The sequence below is a fragment of the Mobula hypostoma genome, chromosome 23 (genome assembly GCF_963921235.1).
Source record: "Mobula hypostoma chromosome 23, sMobHyp1.1, whole genome shotgun sequence".
NCBI lineage: Eukaryota > Metazoa > Chordata > Chondrichthyes > Myliobatiformes > Myliobatidae > Mobula > Mobula hypostoma.
Window position 1 is genome coordinate 27481813 of NC_086119.1, and position 16735 is coordinate 27498547.

General features: G+C 42.5%; 1 protein-coding gene across 9 annotated transcripts in view; it reads right to left on the reverse strand.

Moving 5' to 3' along the window:
* LOC134336931 (membrane-associated phosphatidylinositol transfer protein 3-like) overlaps positions 1-16735 on the reverse strand; it is a 661054-nt gene that overhangs the window by 113122 nt on the left and 531197 nt on the right. For all 9 annotated transcript variants that reach the window (XM_063031601.1, XM_063031602.1, XM_063031598.1 and 6 more), the window contains 3 exons: positions 16506-16625; positions 15831-16015; positions 2118-2290 (listed from right to left, as the gene is read on the reverse strand). In XM_063031601.1, the coding sequence (XP_062887671.1) occupies positions 2118-2290; positions 15831-16015; positions 16506-16625 (478 nt within the window). The remainder of the gene's footprint in view (positions 1-2117; positions 2291-15830; positions 16016-16505; positions 16626-16735) is intronic.

The following is a 16735-nucleotide window of genomic DNA, read 5'->3' on the forward strand; positions in this document are numbered from 1 at the left end:
TATTGTAACACTAGGGAAACGTAGAACCTCAGTGTGCAATGATACTTTATGTTTGTGTATAAAGGCTCTAAACATTGCTGCACACTAAGGTGGACAATATCAGGAGGCTATATTGGATATATTTCTCAACTAGTCTTTTCAGAAGACCTACATATCAGACTTGTGTCCCTCTGCATCAACTGTCACAAGCGGGACTTTCCGGTGGCCAAACATTTTAATTCCAATTCCCATTCACGTTCCTATGTGTCGATCCATGGCCCCTCCTTGTGCCAAGATGAAGCCACCATCAGGGTGGAGGAGCAACATCTTATATTCTATCTGGGTGCCCTCCAACCTGATGGTATGAATATCAATTTCTCCTTCTGGTGAATAAAACTTCCAACCTCCCTCTATTCCCCACTCTAACCTTTTACTTCTTCTTATCTGCCTATTACTTCCCCTGGGTCCCTGCCTCCTTCCCTTTCTTTTATTGTCCACTCTGATCTGCTATCAGATCCTTTCTTCTCCGACCCTCAACCTTTCCCACCCACCCTGCTTCATCTATCACCTTCTAGCCAGCTTCTCCCCACCCCCCAACATTTAATTCAGGCATCTCCCTCCTTCCCTCTCATTCCTGAAGAAGGGTCTTGACCAAAAATGTTGACTGTTCACTCTTTTCCATAGATACTTCCTGCCCTGCGGAGTTCCTCCAGTATTTTGTGCGTGTTGTTTTGTATATCCACAATCTATTTTGAGGTAGATGAGGTAGTAAATGGCTCAGTTGGCCTGCATAGCACAGAAGTGGCTTATGGGCTACAATCATGCCATGTATAGCAACAACAAGAACACCTCAAACGAAATGATGAGGTTCTTTCCACCACAAAGAGGGAGTGCCTTTCCCACACTCCCAATTGCTGCTTCACCTGGCTATTTATTCTGGCTGTACGTTCAGGCTCCTCTGAATCAGATTCCCAGCACCTTCAATTAGTTGGACCTGATGGCAAAGGGAATGTGGGGATTGGTCAGGGATTGTCAAGCTGCCAAAGAACACACCTCATTCTTGTTACAATTGACTTGGCCAGTTCAAACTGGTCACTGGTGCTGGTCCATCTACCGACTGATAGAGAGTTCGGCTAAAAGACAGTATCGTCAGTACACTGGCTTTGAACTGGGTGTCCCCTTTGCCTCAGATCAACATCCTTCTCATGCTCATGTCATTCCTGGTGGATTCGGCTGAAGCCTCAATACAACGTACAAACAAGGCAGAGGAGAGTGGGCAACCTTTTGTCACTCCAAATCCGATGAGTTTGTGCTAGCATTTGACCTTCAGTGTTCTGCCATCATCCACACACACATGCCAGGAAGCCCAAGCACAAAGCTGACCCGCATTTGCTAACTCTACCATTTAGTGAGCAGCATGATCCAACCTAGGATCTGGTGCTAAATATTTGTCCAATCTTTAAAAAGAAGCTAATGCATTTGTGGACACAGCTTCCACAAAACCTGATCAGTTTTTGAATAATTATGAGATAAACTGTGGGGCAAGGTGGAGATACGTCTCTACCTAAGGAGGTGTAAGGCACCCCTTCCCTCTGTTCCCCTGTAGGTCATCCTTGGGCAAGATGTAGCACCTGCTTAGCACCCTCCACCCCCAATCACGGTCATGTGAATCCACGGGAGCAGGCAGTGAACGGTTGAATGAGCAGCTGGTGCATATCACAAGTCCTGGTTATGCAACCACTGACACCGGCCTGGAAGGCTCCTGAAGAGCATTGATACTGGCCAGAAGAAAGCAATGGTAGCCTACTTTGGTAAGAAAATTTGCCAAGAATGATCATGGTCAAGGGAAGATCATTATCACCAACATCATATGAAGTACCACATAACAAACGATCGAACCAGATAAATGGATACAGATATCCAAATCTACTATATTGGAAATGCAAATCAGGTGTGAATTAATAGGGAAATCAATGGCAGCATCAATTAAGTGAAATAGAAATTATTTGAATAATTTTGTTCATTACAGTCTCATAACCAGAGCTTGCATGCTGACAACTATGGTGCAACTTCTAGTTTGCATGCACTTCTCTCTGAATGAGATACTAGTAGATGTTGCATGGTTGGAAAGATCTTACCTTCAACAGAAGGGAGAACTGTCCACCTCATGGCCAAAACCAAGGCCAATGGGGAACCAAAGAGAAAGAAATCAGAGACGTCAAAATCAAATCGAACTGTGGTTCCATCCAATATGTTGGTGCTGTTCATCCTCTGTAAATCAGGGTCATCGTTTAATGCACTGGAGTGAATTCTGTATTGAAAATAAATTATTTAAATAAATGCCATTATCTTATGGAAAATATTTTAAATAAAAGCCAACTGATTTTGATCTGGTAACTGCAAATCTTTGCACGTAATTTAAATTTGCATATTTTTGCATTTTAACTGTATGTTAAGGTGTCCCAAGAAAAGTTCAGATCACAGAAACAAACTAGCAGTGGGTTTCATATAAAACAAAGCAGTACTGATATAATATGATTTAGAGAGCACCACGAGGTTGTAGTGGTTAGAGTGATGCCTTTACAGCTCAGGGTGTCGTTGTTTGGAGTTTAACTCTGATGCCATCTGTAGGTTTCCTCTGGGTGCTCTGGTTTCCTCCCACATTCCAAAGATGTACCAGTTAGTAGATTAATTGGTCATTATAAATTGTCCTGTGATTAAGCTAGGTTTAAATAGCTGGGTTGCTAAGCAGTGCGGCAGGCTGGGGAGAAGGGTGTGTTCCGCGGTGTAACTCTAAAGAAATAAATAAATACGGGTTGACTCTGGCCAGAAGACAACAGGCAGTATACTGCTGAAGCAGTAACATTTACTTTCCATAGGTTTAAGATGCTCAGCTGGAGAGGTTTGGAGAGGATAATGACACGTACACAGTTGTGCAATAGTCAGAATTAGAACACAAGCTGGCAGTCTCGCACAAACCAGCACAATGTGTGGGCCCAGTGCTTTTGATTCAAACTGGCATCTTTCCCCATTTTTTCAATGAAAATATTCTGTTTTTTTGTAGCATGGTATCTTAGTCCAATATGCTGCTGCTGCTGCCAACATGTCGACAGAGGAAGTAACTAGAACAGTTGATAGAATTTGATTGTTTATAACAAGGAGAACTGAACACAAAAGTTATGCTTTATTTATACAGTATTTCTGAGATCACATCCATGTACACAGTATTGGTTTCTTTATTTAAGGAAGGAAGCAATTCAAAGAAGGATTACTAGAATAATACGTGGAATGAGACTGTTGTCTTATGAGGAAAGGCTGGTCGAGTCTATAATGGAAATACAAGGGCTCCTACACATGCTGAAAATCCAGAGTAACTCCACGCAACATGCCAGAGGAACTCAGCAAGTCAAGCAGCATCTATGGAGAGGAACTAACAGCCAATGTTTCAGGCTGAGACCCTTCATCAGGATTTAAAGGGTTATATTGGCTTGGGGTTAGAGGAGTCAATGAGACTTGACTGAAGCATATAAGAACCAGAGGTCACTGTTTATAATGGAGGCCTCCATTTAAGACAGAGAAGAGGCAGACGTTTCTCTCTCAGGGACATGAGTGTTTGCAACTCTTTTCATCAAGGTTTGATGGAAGCAGGGTCATTGAATCTTTTTTTAAGACAGAGGTAGTTTCTAGATAAGGAGTAGAGTGAAAGGTTATGGGCAGTGAATGGAGTGCAGAGGTGAGGTTACAAACATATCACCTGTGTTCGTCCATCGTCAACGTCGATGAGGACCTTGACACCATTATGATGGTGTCAAGGCTAGCGCGTGATTTGGATTTAAGTGAGGGAGAGTTGCGCAGCGTCAGCCTCACTCTCTCTTCCCAATTCCCATCTGGATCCAGTGGCAAGACAGAATCGAGATGGTTGGGGATGGGACTAGGCACAGTGGATGACCAGGACGTCTTCTGTGTCTTGTCCTGCTCTACACGTTCCACGACACTTGCAGAGACCGCCTTCTTGACTGTTGGTCTTGTCCGCTCAATCTGCCGGAGTCTGTCTTCACATGCTGAGATAGACATCTCCCTATCTCACCATGGGTTCGAGACCCGTCGGCTACCCTCACTTGGTTTAGCCAGCTTGTTGAAGCCGTTGCCCGGGGTGTGGCCGCTGTCATATGCAACAGCTATGGGGAGCCACAGGCGAGAGCTGAGTGCCAGGTGGGGACCAAAGTTGGAATAACCACCTTGAAAAGGACTCGACATGTTCCCCCACCAGCGGTGCTACCCCTCCCTGACACCCCATATCACCTATGACCTTATTGAATTACACCACAGTCTGGGGAAAACAAGTTGGTCCACTCTTATGCCTAATTTATATTTTCTTATGTTCAACTGTACATAATAAATATGTGAACTAACTATATGCCTTAAGATTTCTTGTGCCAAAATAATTTGGTGTAATAAGAGAAACAAGAGAAAATCTGCAGATGCTGGAAATGGTACACTTGAGGAATTGGCTAAGTGAATGCTTGCCACAGTTCTTGGAGGACAACCCAAATATACCCAAGTCCAGCTGACATCTGGACTTCTAAGGAGTACTGTCAGGGAGTGCAGGGTAGCTCACCCCAGACAAGACTAGTAACACAGGCGTGGGAGGCTGCTGATGGTGCTTGTTCCTCCCCTCACTACAACCCAGTGATGGAGATCCATCTGGTGAGATTAAATATACAAAGGTACACAAGCCCCTGTTAGGATTCCAGAAGGGGAACGGCTTGGTGATACTGGTGTCCAATGCATCAGCTCAACTCAAAGTTCAAAATAAATTTATTATCAACATACGCCTATGTCACCATATACAGTACTACTTTGAGATTCATTTTCTTACAGGCATTCACAGCAGAACAAAAAATACAATGGAATCAAAGGCAAATCTACACACAAAGATTGACAAACAATTGAGATGCAAAACAAGACAAAATATATAAATGAATAATACTGAGAACATAAGTTGTAGAGGTTAATTTTAATTAGTTAATTTTAACCTTATAAAGAGAAGCTGTTGATAGAGGCGAGTGCATACTTGCTGCCCTCTTGACCCATGGTTCTTTGAAGAGAGGGTTCACTAGAACTGGCCCAGTGTCAAGGCCATTGTGAGTAAACAAAAAATCAAGGACCCTTGGCAGGCCATGTTGGGACAATATCTGAATGTCTCAGCATTTTTATCCCTCCATTGCCTGCAAGTTCTCATTCTGCCAAAGTTTAAATTTTTACAGCAGTAAGTACGAGGAATATTACAAGATAATTCATTTTAGTAACAAGACTAGAAATATTTCATTCAATTGGTCTAAAAGGGGTAATTAGGAAGAAATTACGGCAATTTGTAAGAATAATACATTTTTAATTTCTATATAGTGCTGGAGATGATAAATTGAACCTTTTAAAATAAAGATATATAAAAATGACTAGTAGCTCTTCATTAAAAAATCATGGAATGTAATAGTGCAATATTTGAGGCATTTAATAAATCATTCAGCTCTTAAATTGCATGCCTAAACTGTCATTTTAATACTGAATAACTGTCAATACAGAAAACACTACAAGATTCATGGTTTTATTGCTGGATGGATTTTAATGCTTGCCAATGAGAGATGATCTGAAAAATATTGTATACAAATAGAATTTGATGCTGTCATTAAAATTCTACAATGTTTATACAGGTTTAGCACCCCTTATCTGAAAACCTCCAAAATCTGAAACTTTTTGAGCACTGACATGTCGCCACAAATAGAAAATTCCACAAGACACCGGGAAGGTTCCCCTGCAATGCGCAGATCTCTGTGCACCACAAACAGTTCTTAGAAGTGACCTCACATGCCCTGAGTGGGGTCCTGTTGGCGAAAGATTGTTTTCAGCAGTTCTCACAGCCAGAGCTCTGTGCATTACTCGCAGTGGTTATTCTCTGCTCTTGTAGTGAAGGTATTGTGAAAAATGTCCAAAAAGCCTGCAGTTACTCCTATGGGTAATTGTGAGAAGAAGCAGAGGAAACATTTACGTTTATCTATAACACAGAAAGTCAAGTTGTTAGAAAAACTTGACAGTGGTGTAAACGTGAAGCATCTGACAGAAGGGTATGGTGCTGGAATGACCCCTATCTGCGACATGAAGAAACAGAAGGACAAACTGTTAAGGATCTATGCTGAAAGTAATGAATAGAAGTTAGTGAAAAATAGAAAAACACTGCATAAAGCAAAAACTGAAGATCTTGATCGTGCATTGAAAGAATGGATTCATCAGCGTCGGAGTGAACATAGGCCGCTTAACAGTATACTGATTATGAAGTAAAGATCTATCACAATGAACTTAAAATTGAAGGTAATTGTGAATATTCAGCAGGCTGGTTGCAGAAAGTTAAGATAAGGTATGGAATTAAATGTTTAAAGATTTGTGGTGAAAGAGATATAAAATTAGTCAGCTCCACCATGGGCATTAGCCTCCGTAGTATTCAAGATACCTTCAAGGAGCGGTGCCTCAGAAAGGCGGGCGTCCATCACTAGGGGTCTGCATCACCCAGGGCTTGCCGTCATCTCATTATTACCATCAGTAAGGAGGTACAGAAGCCTGAAGGCACACACTCGGCGACTGAGGAACAGCTTCTTCCCCTCTGCCATCTGATTTCTAAATAGACATTGAACCTATGAACACTACCTCACTGCATTTGTTTTTATTTCCGTTTTTGCACTACATAGTTAATATGCATATAAATAGTGAGCTCCTGGGAAGATGGCGACCCGACTGGTAGGCTTCTACAGGGTCAACAAAAGGTGCTACCGTTCTACTTAAGCATATGTCCAATGATTGCGAGATCTTGCTATACATTAAGAACACAAAGGACTGCAGGTCTACACCATCAGCACGTTGCTTGCTGGTGGAGATAATAAAGGAACTGCATAATGTGCTACTGCCTGAGTCGATGGAGGCTGACAGTCAGGTAATCAGTGGCTGTCATGTTCGCTTTTCTTGTGATCGCAAGACCCCTTTGAACATTGTTAACTGTACGCTGCAGGCTTGGTTTGTTGATTTATTGAATGCGAGCAGAAATGGATGGAGGGGGCCTAGTCCTCGGTGTTAGCGAGGGCTAGGCCTGAATCCGCGGTGTCACCTGCTGGCAGCCGCCAGCTGCCAGATGCGGTGTGGCACAGTGTCCAGGATGGAGCTGGCGCGCCCTCCCAGGGTTTCGCTTGGCAGGAGACAAGCTCTGTTGCGGCCGAATGCAGATTTTTTTAGTGGCCCTCAATGGACTTTGGTGTCAAGCTGCAGGGTTGCTTGTTTTTCAGCCACCAGAAAGGCCTCCATGCCCTCGCACTTTACTGTGGGCGCCAAAGCGCATTTGTGGCGACTGAATATTTACAATGGACTGAGGGGTCTGCACTATATACATATATACTTATCTGGTTGTGTTTTCCTAATATTATTTATAAGTCTGTAAAGACTGGGCCTCAAAGCCATGCTGTCACCTAGCAGGTGTCCGGTTGTGTCGACAGATGATACCAGTGGGCTAAGGGTCTGGACCACCCTATATGTACCGCATTGTGGGGGGTGGGGGGAGATGGGCCTTGGGACTCTTTTTACGTGATCGAGATCTTGTGTGTGCTTACAGTGTGTGATGGTTGGTAATGTGTCTTTGCACCTTGACCCCGTAGTCACACAGTCTCGTTTGGCTGTATTCATGAATATTCGTATATGGTTAAATGAAAATCAAACTTTAATTGAATTGATACTAACTGTAATTCAGTTTTTTTAAAAACATTATCATGTATTGTTTTGTACTGCTGCCACAAGTTTAACAAATTCCACAACATATGCCCATGATATTAAACCTGATTCTGATAAAGCATCTGCTGGTCATGAAGAAATTGAGAAATTTATTGATGGGTTTTCTACGATCATCGCTGATAAAAACTCTAACACGATGAACGGTTGCATCAGTACATATGTGTGATGAACAAGTGTAAGACAAGACAGCTTTCCGACAGCACAAAAATTCCTAGTGGGGAATGATGGCGATGCCACCCAGCCACCTGGGTGGCTGAGATAGTGACAGCTTACCTTTCGGATGCTTCAATATACACAGTACCATTTCATACACAAAATTATTATATACAACTACCTTCAGAGTATATGTGTAAGCTGTATACGTAATGTAAATGGATTTCAGGTTTAGACTTAGGTTCCGTCCCCAAGCCACCTCATTATATAGATACAAATATTCCAAATTCCGAAAAAAATTCCAAAATCCGAAACATTTCTGGTCCCAAGCATTTCAGCTAAGGGGTGATCAATCTGTATCATTTTCTATTAGACATTCTTTTAGATTTAATTTTTTAATTTAAGTGCTCTCTGCATTTGACGAGGATAGCATGCTTTTCTAGTCATGCTTAAGTTAATGATTATAATTTCTTCCTTTTCACTCTAATGTTGTGACTGATATGGCTCAATAAAATTCCGTTTGATATGTTAAACTGCTTCATGCAGAAAAAAGATTCATGAAACATTGTGAATGTTAACGTACACCAGTGATTCAATCATTAAAAGCCTATCATTATATGTTGTAATACAGTATCAAGAATGTTTTAATAGAGCTTGAGTCAATGCTAACCAAACCCTTGTTTCATTGCTGAACTCACCACTCTATGTGCTGATCAGACTTGTAGAACTCACCACTCTATGTGCTGATCAGACGTATAAAATTCCCATCCAGAAGCTCCTCAGTTGCAAATTGAGAATTTTAGTGGCCACCTCACACCTAGACCATTCAGTCACCAATGAATGGCTCCATTCCAGCCTTGTCATCAATGGCCAAGTGGGGCTCTGAGGGAGCTGCCTTTCCACCTGTAGCAACCCAGGATTCCCAGCAATACATCATGAGTCTGGTCTGGGCCAATCTTAGATACTATAAGACCATTAGATATAGGAGCAGATATAGGCCATTTGGCCCTTTGAGGCTGCGCTTCTATTCAATCACGACTGATAAGGTTTATTTTTCCCAACCTTATTCTCCCACCTTCTGTCCAATCAAGAACCTATCAATCTGCACCTTAGATGCACCCAGTGACGTGGCCTGCACCACCCTCCGTGGTAGTGAATTCCACAGGGTCACCACTCTCTGGCTAAAGAAATTCCTCCTTACCAGATGGCAGACTGCCTTGCAGAAAGGGTATCAGTGAGATTATTGGACAACAGTAGAAATCACTATTGCTAATCAACTGGCTGGAGTGTTTACTGACTCATTAACTTCTCGCATCACCTGCTTCAAGCAGGTTTCAATCATACCATTGTCCCAGAAGAACATGGTGACCTGCCTCAATGACTATCATCCAGTAGCACTGACATCCACTGTGATGAAGTGCTTTGAGAGGCTGCTGATGAAGTATATCAACTGCTGCCTGAGGAGTAGCCTGAACTGCACCAATTTGCCTACCATCACAACAGGCCAACAGCAGATCCCATTTATTGGCCCTTCACTCTGCCCTGGAACACCTGAACAAAGATGCATACGTCACAATGCTCTTCACTGGCTACAGCTCAGCATTCAGCATTATTACTCCCTCAAAACTTATCACTAAGCTGCAAATCCCAGGCCTCAATACCTCCCTGTGCAACTGGATCCTCAATTCCCCAACTTGCAGACCCCAGTCAGTTCAGATTGGCAAGCAATATCTCATCATAAGCACCATCAGCAAAGTGAACCACAAGGATGTGTGCTTAGCTCCCTGCTCTACTCACATTATGCCTGTGACTGTTGGCCAAATCAAAGGTAGTGACAAATCAGGCACATTGGAGGGAGATTGAAAATCTCATTGAAAACTGCAACAATAACAATGTCTCCATTAACTACACGAGGAAAAGACTGGAGGTGTATAAGCCAGTCCTTATTAGGGGATGAGAGGTGGAGAGGGTAAGTAACTTTAAATTCATTAGCATCAACATATCAGAGGATCTGTCCTCAGAGCAGCATGTAAGAGCCATCACAATGAAGAGACAATGGCACCCCTACCTTCTTAGAAGTGTCTGTAGATTCGACATGTCACCAAAAACTTTGACAAACTTCTACAGATGCACAGTGGAGAGTATACTAACTGGTTGCATCAGGGCATGGAATGGAAGAACCAATGCTTATAAATGGAAAATGTGGATGCAGCCCAGTCCAGTGCAAGACAAGCCCACTCCACCATTGAGCATACTTACGTGGAACACTGTTACAAGAAAACAGCATCAAGGTCCCGTGCCATCCAGGCCATGCTCACAGTTACTACCCCTTCAACCATCAGACTCCTGAACTGGTGAACGGATCACCACTCTGAACTGATTCCACAACCTACAGAGCCACTTTCAGGCATTCCATGACTCATGTATCCACAACTCATTTCATTTTACTTATTTATTCCAAGATACAGCACAGAACGGGCCCTTCCGGCCCAACGAGCCACAGCGCCTATTTACCACCAGCGCAATCACAGGACAATTTACAATCACCAATCAGCCTACTAACCGGTACGTCTTTGGATTGTGGGAGGAAACTGGAGCCCCTGAAAGAGACCCATGCCATCCTAGAGAGAACGATCCCACTTCTTTCCAATGACGCTGACACCAGAATGGACCTCCGATTTCCAGAACAACCCAAGCTGTAAATAGGTTTCCACTAACTGCTATGCTGCTATTTGTTATCTGTACAATTGGTCCTATTTTGCACACTGGCTGCTTGTCAGTCCCTACGCAGAGTTCTGGTAAATTCAACTTCAAGTCAAGTTTATTGTTATTCAGCCGTTCACATGTCTACATGCACACATGTACGTATACAGATAAACAAACTAACATAGGACCAAGGTGTTAAACACAGTACATACATCACATACACCAGATAAAATAATATTAACACAGTAACATTACTGGTTAAGTATTCTGCAGATGTACAAGTCGACATAATGTGCATATATGACACCTAGTTAAATATACAATAATATTACTGCTACTGGCACTGTAATAAATATCATACACTGTGTGGTACCAGGATGTTCGGAAGTCTCACAGCCTGGGGGTAGAAGCTGTTTCCATTTAACTGTCCTTGTTCTTATACTGTGGTACCTTTTGCCTGACGGTCAGAGGTCAAAGAGATTATGGTACAGAAGGGTGGGGGGGGTGGTCCTTGACATTGCTCAGGGCTCTGAAAACAAAGTGTTTCTGCTGTATGACCAGGGCATGGGGAGGAAAGGGGAAAGAGCCCCCAGTGATTCTCTCAGCAGTCTTCACAATTCTTTTGCAGGGGCCAGTGGTCAGATGTTTTGCAATTCCCATACCAGATGGTGATACCACTGGGGCCACTCTCCGGTAGGATGTGGAATGTGCTTAGAAAGGGGATTGGGAGCCTCACTTGCCTCATTCTCCTCCGGAAGTGGAGGTGCTACTGTGCTTCCTTGACCAAAGGCAGTATTGAAGGACAGGGGAGTTCATCCGTGATGTGCATTCCAGTAAACTCTCTTCATGGAGGAGCCATTAATGTGCAGAAGGGAGTGGCCAGCCTGCACCTTCCTGAAGTCCGCAATTATCTCTTTAGTCTTGTTCACGTTAAGCCTCAAGTTCACAATGCAATTAGTTTCAAAGTAAATATGCAACAAGATAGGTCTGGGCCGTGAGTTAAGATTCTAAATTGGAGAACAGCCCATTTTGATGGTATCAGAAATGATCTGGTAAGTATGGATTAAGACAGGCTGTTTTCTGGCAAAGCTATACTTGGTAAGTGGGAGGCCTTCAAAAGTGAAATTTTGCGAATACAAAAATTATATGTGCCTGTCAGAATAAAAGATAAAGATAACAAATGTAGGTAACCTTGGTTTTCAAGGGATATTGAGGCCCTGACTCAGTAAAAAAAAAGATGCACAGCAGGTATAGCCAGGTAGGAACAAATGAGGTGCTTATGGAAGAGCATAAAGAAATGAAAGAGAATTCTTAAGAAATAAATCAGGAGGGCTAAAAGAAGGTATGAATTTCCATAGAAGACAAGATGAAGGAGAATCCTAAGTGATTCTACAGATACTGTACGTTAAAAGCAAAAGGATTGCAAGGGATAAAATTGGTCCTCTGGAAGATCAGAATGGTAATCCATGTGAGGAGCCAAAAGAAATAGAGGAGATCTTTTTGCATCTGTATTTACGCAGGAGACGGACAGAGTCTACAGAAGTTATGCAAAGTGGCATCAACTTCATGGACTCCATACAGTTTACAGAAGAGGATGTGTTTGCTGTCCGGATGCAAATCAAGATGGATAAGTCTGCAGGGCCTGACAAGGTGTTCTCTTGGACCCTATGGGAGGCGAGTGTAGAAATTGCCAGGGCCCTAGCAGAGATATTTAAATCATCCTTAGCGACAGGAGAGGTACCAGTGGATTGGAGGATATGTTGTTCCACCAGTTAAGAAAGGCTCCAAACATAAATGAGGAAATTATAGGCTGGTGAGTCTAACAACAGTTGTAGGAAAGTTATTGGAAGGCATTCTAAGGGACCAGATATATAAGTATTTTGTTTGACATGGACTGATTGAGAATAGTCAGTACAGCTTCATGTGTGTAGATCATGTCTAAACAATCTTAGAGAGCTTTTTGAGGATGTTTCCAGGAAGGTGAATGAAGGCAAGGCAGTTGGTGTTGTCTACATGGACCTTAGTAAGGCATTTGACAAGGTCCGGTATGGGAGGTTAGTCAAGAAGGTTCAGTTGCACAACATTCAGGATGAGGTAGTAAATTGGATTAGACATTGGCTTTGTGGGAGAAGCCAGAGGGCGGAGGTAGATGGTTGCTCCTCTGACTGGAGGCCTGTGACTAGTGGAATGCTACAGGGATCAGTGCTAGGTCCATTGTTGTTTGTCATCCTTATCAACGATCTGGATAACATGGTTAACTGAATCAGCAAGTTTGCAGATTTACACCTCACTTGGAGTACTGTGTTTAGTTCTGGTCACCTCACTACAGGAAGGATGTGGATGCTATAGAGAGAGTGCAGAGGAGATTTACAAGGATGTTGCCTGGATTGGAGTGCATGCCTTATAAGAATAGGTTGAGTGAACTTGGCCTTTTCTCCTTGGAACAACGGAGGATGAGAGGTGACCTGATAGATGTGTATAAGATAATGAGAGGCATTGATCGTGTGGATAGTCAGAGGCTTTTTCCCAGGGTTGAAATAGCTAACACAAGGGGCATAGTTTTAAGGTGCTTGCAAGTAGGTACAAAGGGCATGTCAGAAGTAGGTTTTTCACACAGAGAATGGTGGGTGCATGGAATGTACTGCCAGCGAAGGTAGTAGAGGTGGATACAATAGGGTCTTTTCAGAGACTCTTAAATAGGTACATGGAGCTTAGAAAGATAGAGGGTTATGCATTAGGGAAATTCAAGGCAGCTTCTAGATTAGGTTATATTGTTAGCACAACATTGTAATGTGCTGTAGATTTCTATGTACTAAATAAATATTTGGGGTGTGGTGGGCAGCAAGGAAGGTTATCATGACTTGCAGAGAGATCTGCATCAGCTGGATGGCAGATGGAATGCAATGCAGACAAGTGCAAGGTGTTGCCCTTCAGTAGGATCAACCATGGTAGATCTTACTCAATGAAAGGGAGGGATCTGAGCAGTGTGGTAGAACAAAGGGATCTGGGAATACAGGTCCATAATTCATTGGAAGTGGCATCACAGGTAGATACTGCCGGGCCATGAAGAAAGCTTTTGGCACTTTGACCTCGTAAATCAATGTATTGAGTACAGGAGATAGGATGTTATATTGAAGTTGTATAAGATGTTAATGAGGCTTAATTTGGATATTGTGTGCAGTTTTGATCACCTACCTACAGGTAAGATGTAACAAGGTTGAAAGAGTACAGAGGAAATTTCCAAGGATCTTGCCGGGTCTGGAGGACCTTGGAATGTAGAAGACTGAGAGGAGATTTGATAGAGGTATACAAAATTATCAGGGATATAGATTGGGTAAATGCAAGCAGACTTTTTTCACTGAAGTTGGGAGGGACTACAACAAGAGGTCATGGGTTAAGGGTGAAAGGTGAAAAGTGTAAGGGAACCATGAGGGGAAACTTCCTCACTCAGGGGTTGTGAGAATGTGGTACAAGCTACCAGCACAAGTGGCACATGCAAGCTCAATTTCAATGTTTAAGTGAAGTTTGGATAGGTACTTCAATGGTAGGGGCATGGAGGGTTATGGTCCTGGTTCAGGATGATGGGAGTAAGCAGTTTAAATTGTTTCAGCAGGCTGAAGTGCCTGTTTCTGTGCTCTACTTCTCTATGAATTGAATTGAATTGACTTTATTACTTGCATCCTTCATTTACATGAGGAGTAAAACTCTTTATGCTACGTCTCCACCTAAATGTGCAATGTGCAATTTATAATAATTTGTAATAAATAACTCTAAGTTGTTGTGTTCACATTAATCCACAAGCCACTCTTCCTTGTCCCTGTATGTCGACTCTTCATTATTGCTGGTAAGTTCAACCACTGTTGTATCATCAGCGAACTTAATGATGTGGTTAGAGCTGCATCTAGCAGTACAGTCGTGCATCAACAGTGTGAACAGCATTGGGCTATGCACAGATCCATGGGGGACGCTGGTGCTCAGTGTGATACAGCTACAGATTTTCCTGCCCATGCAGACAGTCTGAGGTCACTCCATCAAGAAGTCCGAGATCCAGTTGCAGAGCGAGGCTTTAAAGCCCAACAAAGACGATTTGTTCTTTTGCAAGTGTGCTCAATGGTGCGCATGGCTTTGCCTGTGATTGCCCGTGATTTGCCTGCATCCACCACTTTCTACAGACTTTTCTATTCATGGGCACTGGTGCTTCGAAGATGGACTTGGGAATGTGATCCAATTAATTGAGGATTACTTAAAAATAATGGAGCAGTCTGTTTGACACTGCATTGCGGCCCAGAATGAAAGAAAAATTCCTGACTCCTACTTCCTCTGTAATTAATTATTTTTTTCACTAAGCTAGCTGATTCAGGTACTGTGCAGGAACAATGGGGTGAACGTGGCTCCCACCTTTCATCTACTCCAATAAATTTAAAAGCACCAGTTTAACTTGGGTGGCATGGTAGCATATTGGTTAGCTCAACGCTTTACAGTACAGACAAATTGGGTTCAATTTCCGCCACCATCTGTAAGGAGTTTGTACGTTCTCCGTGACCGTGTGGATTTCCTCTGGTTGCTCTGGTTTCCTCCCACAGTCCAAAGATATACTCATTGTTAGGTTAATCGGTCATTGTAAATTGTTGCATGATTAGAGTAGGATTAAATCAGAGGAGTGCTGAGCAGTGTGCTCAAAGGGCTGGAAGGGCTTATTCCACACTGTATTTCAATAAATAAATAAATAAATTTGCCCTGGACATGAGGCAGGAGTTCAAATTCCATTATTACTGATGGAGAACTTAAGTGCAATTAATTATTTAATTAATTTGAAATATGTTAAAAATAGCTTCAGGAGGTAACCGTGACACTAACATTTTTTTTTAATATAAACACATCCAGTTCAATTCTTTGAGAAGAGACTCTGTTGCCTTCACCGAGAGGATCCCATTTAGGAGATCAGGCCCACAGAAATGTTGTCTACTCTTAACTTCCTTTTGAAATGGCCAAGCAGGAAAATGCATTGAGGTTGAACAGCAAGTGACCTTGCCAGCAACATCCACATTCTCTAAAAATAATCTTAGAAAGGAAGAAATGTTTTCCATGACTCAGAAAAAAAGAGCTATGTTTCACCCTCCCAACAATTCCACTGAATTCACATTAGTAACCTCTGTCACGATTACCTTGACAGAAGAGCGTGGTGCTGTGTTATGGCATCACAGTCATAGGTAGAAGAGTCACTCTGTTTTCTTGACAATAGCTTTCTCGGTTCCTTAGTTTCGATCCCCGAGATGTCAATGTTGCTTTTGCTAAGTCGTTTACTGCTGCTCAAGTCCGATCCAGGTTCATCCAATAAATGTGAGTTATCCTGGGCCAGAATAAAAATAGTTAACAAGCAAACAGAAGATGAGAACAGGATCGAAGTAAGCTGCAGAGAGTTGTAAAATTGGACAGCTCCATCATGGGTGCTGGCCTCCATATTTTCCAAGGCATCTTGAACCTGATTCTGATATCTAAACTTTAAGTCTGTTTGCAAAACATGATTCCATAGAAGCAGATTGAAGTCTTTCTTTCCAGATTCTTACTACGCCCCTGTACAGTGAAGAACACTGTTTTGTTCAGTGAAATAAGAAGCAAAGGCTATTCACCACAAAAGTGTTAATGAAACTTTGATAAAGAACTCTCACAGAAAGGGAAAGATATGTAGACTTGATGCCAAACACAACAATGAGTGAAATATCAACTTAATCAAGTTTATCAACCAGGAAATTCAAATAAATGATCCCTCATGCATTTTGTCTGCCACGTTTCAGGAAGTGTGTGTATTTAACACAACACATGTGTAAAACTCCTGGTACCTGAATGCTACCGATGCTCCCTCTCCTGCTGCTGTTCTGGCTTTCGCATGTTGTGTGTGAACTGTAACACAGGGCATCAAATCCCAGAATTCCTCCCACACAGTCGCCAATTAAACAGACCTATTGGAGAAGGAACAGAAGCAAATGAAAATCATCTTTCAAAGACATATTGACTCCGAGCTAAAAGGCAATCATATTAGCATTCAAGCTGCTAGCCAAAATGTCACCTC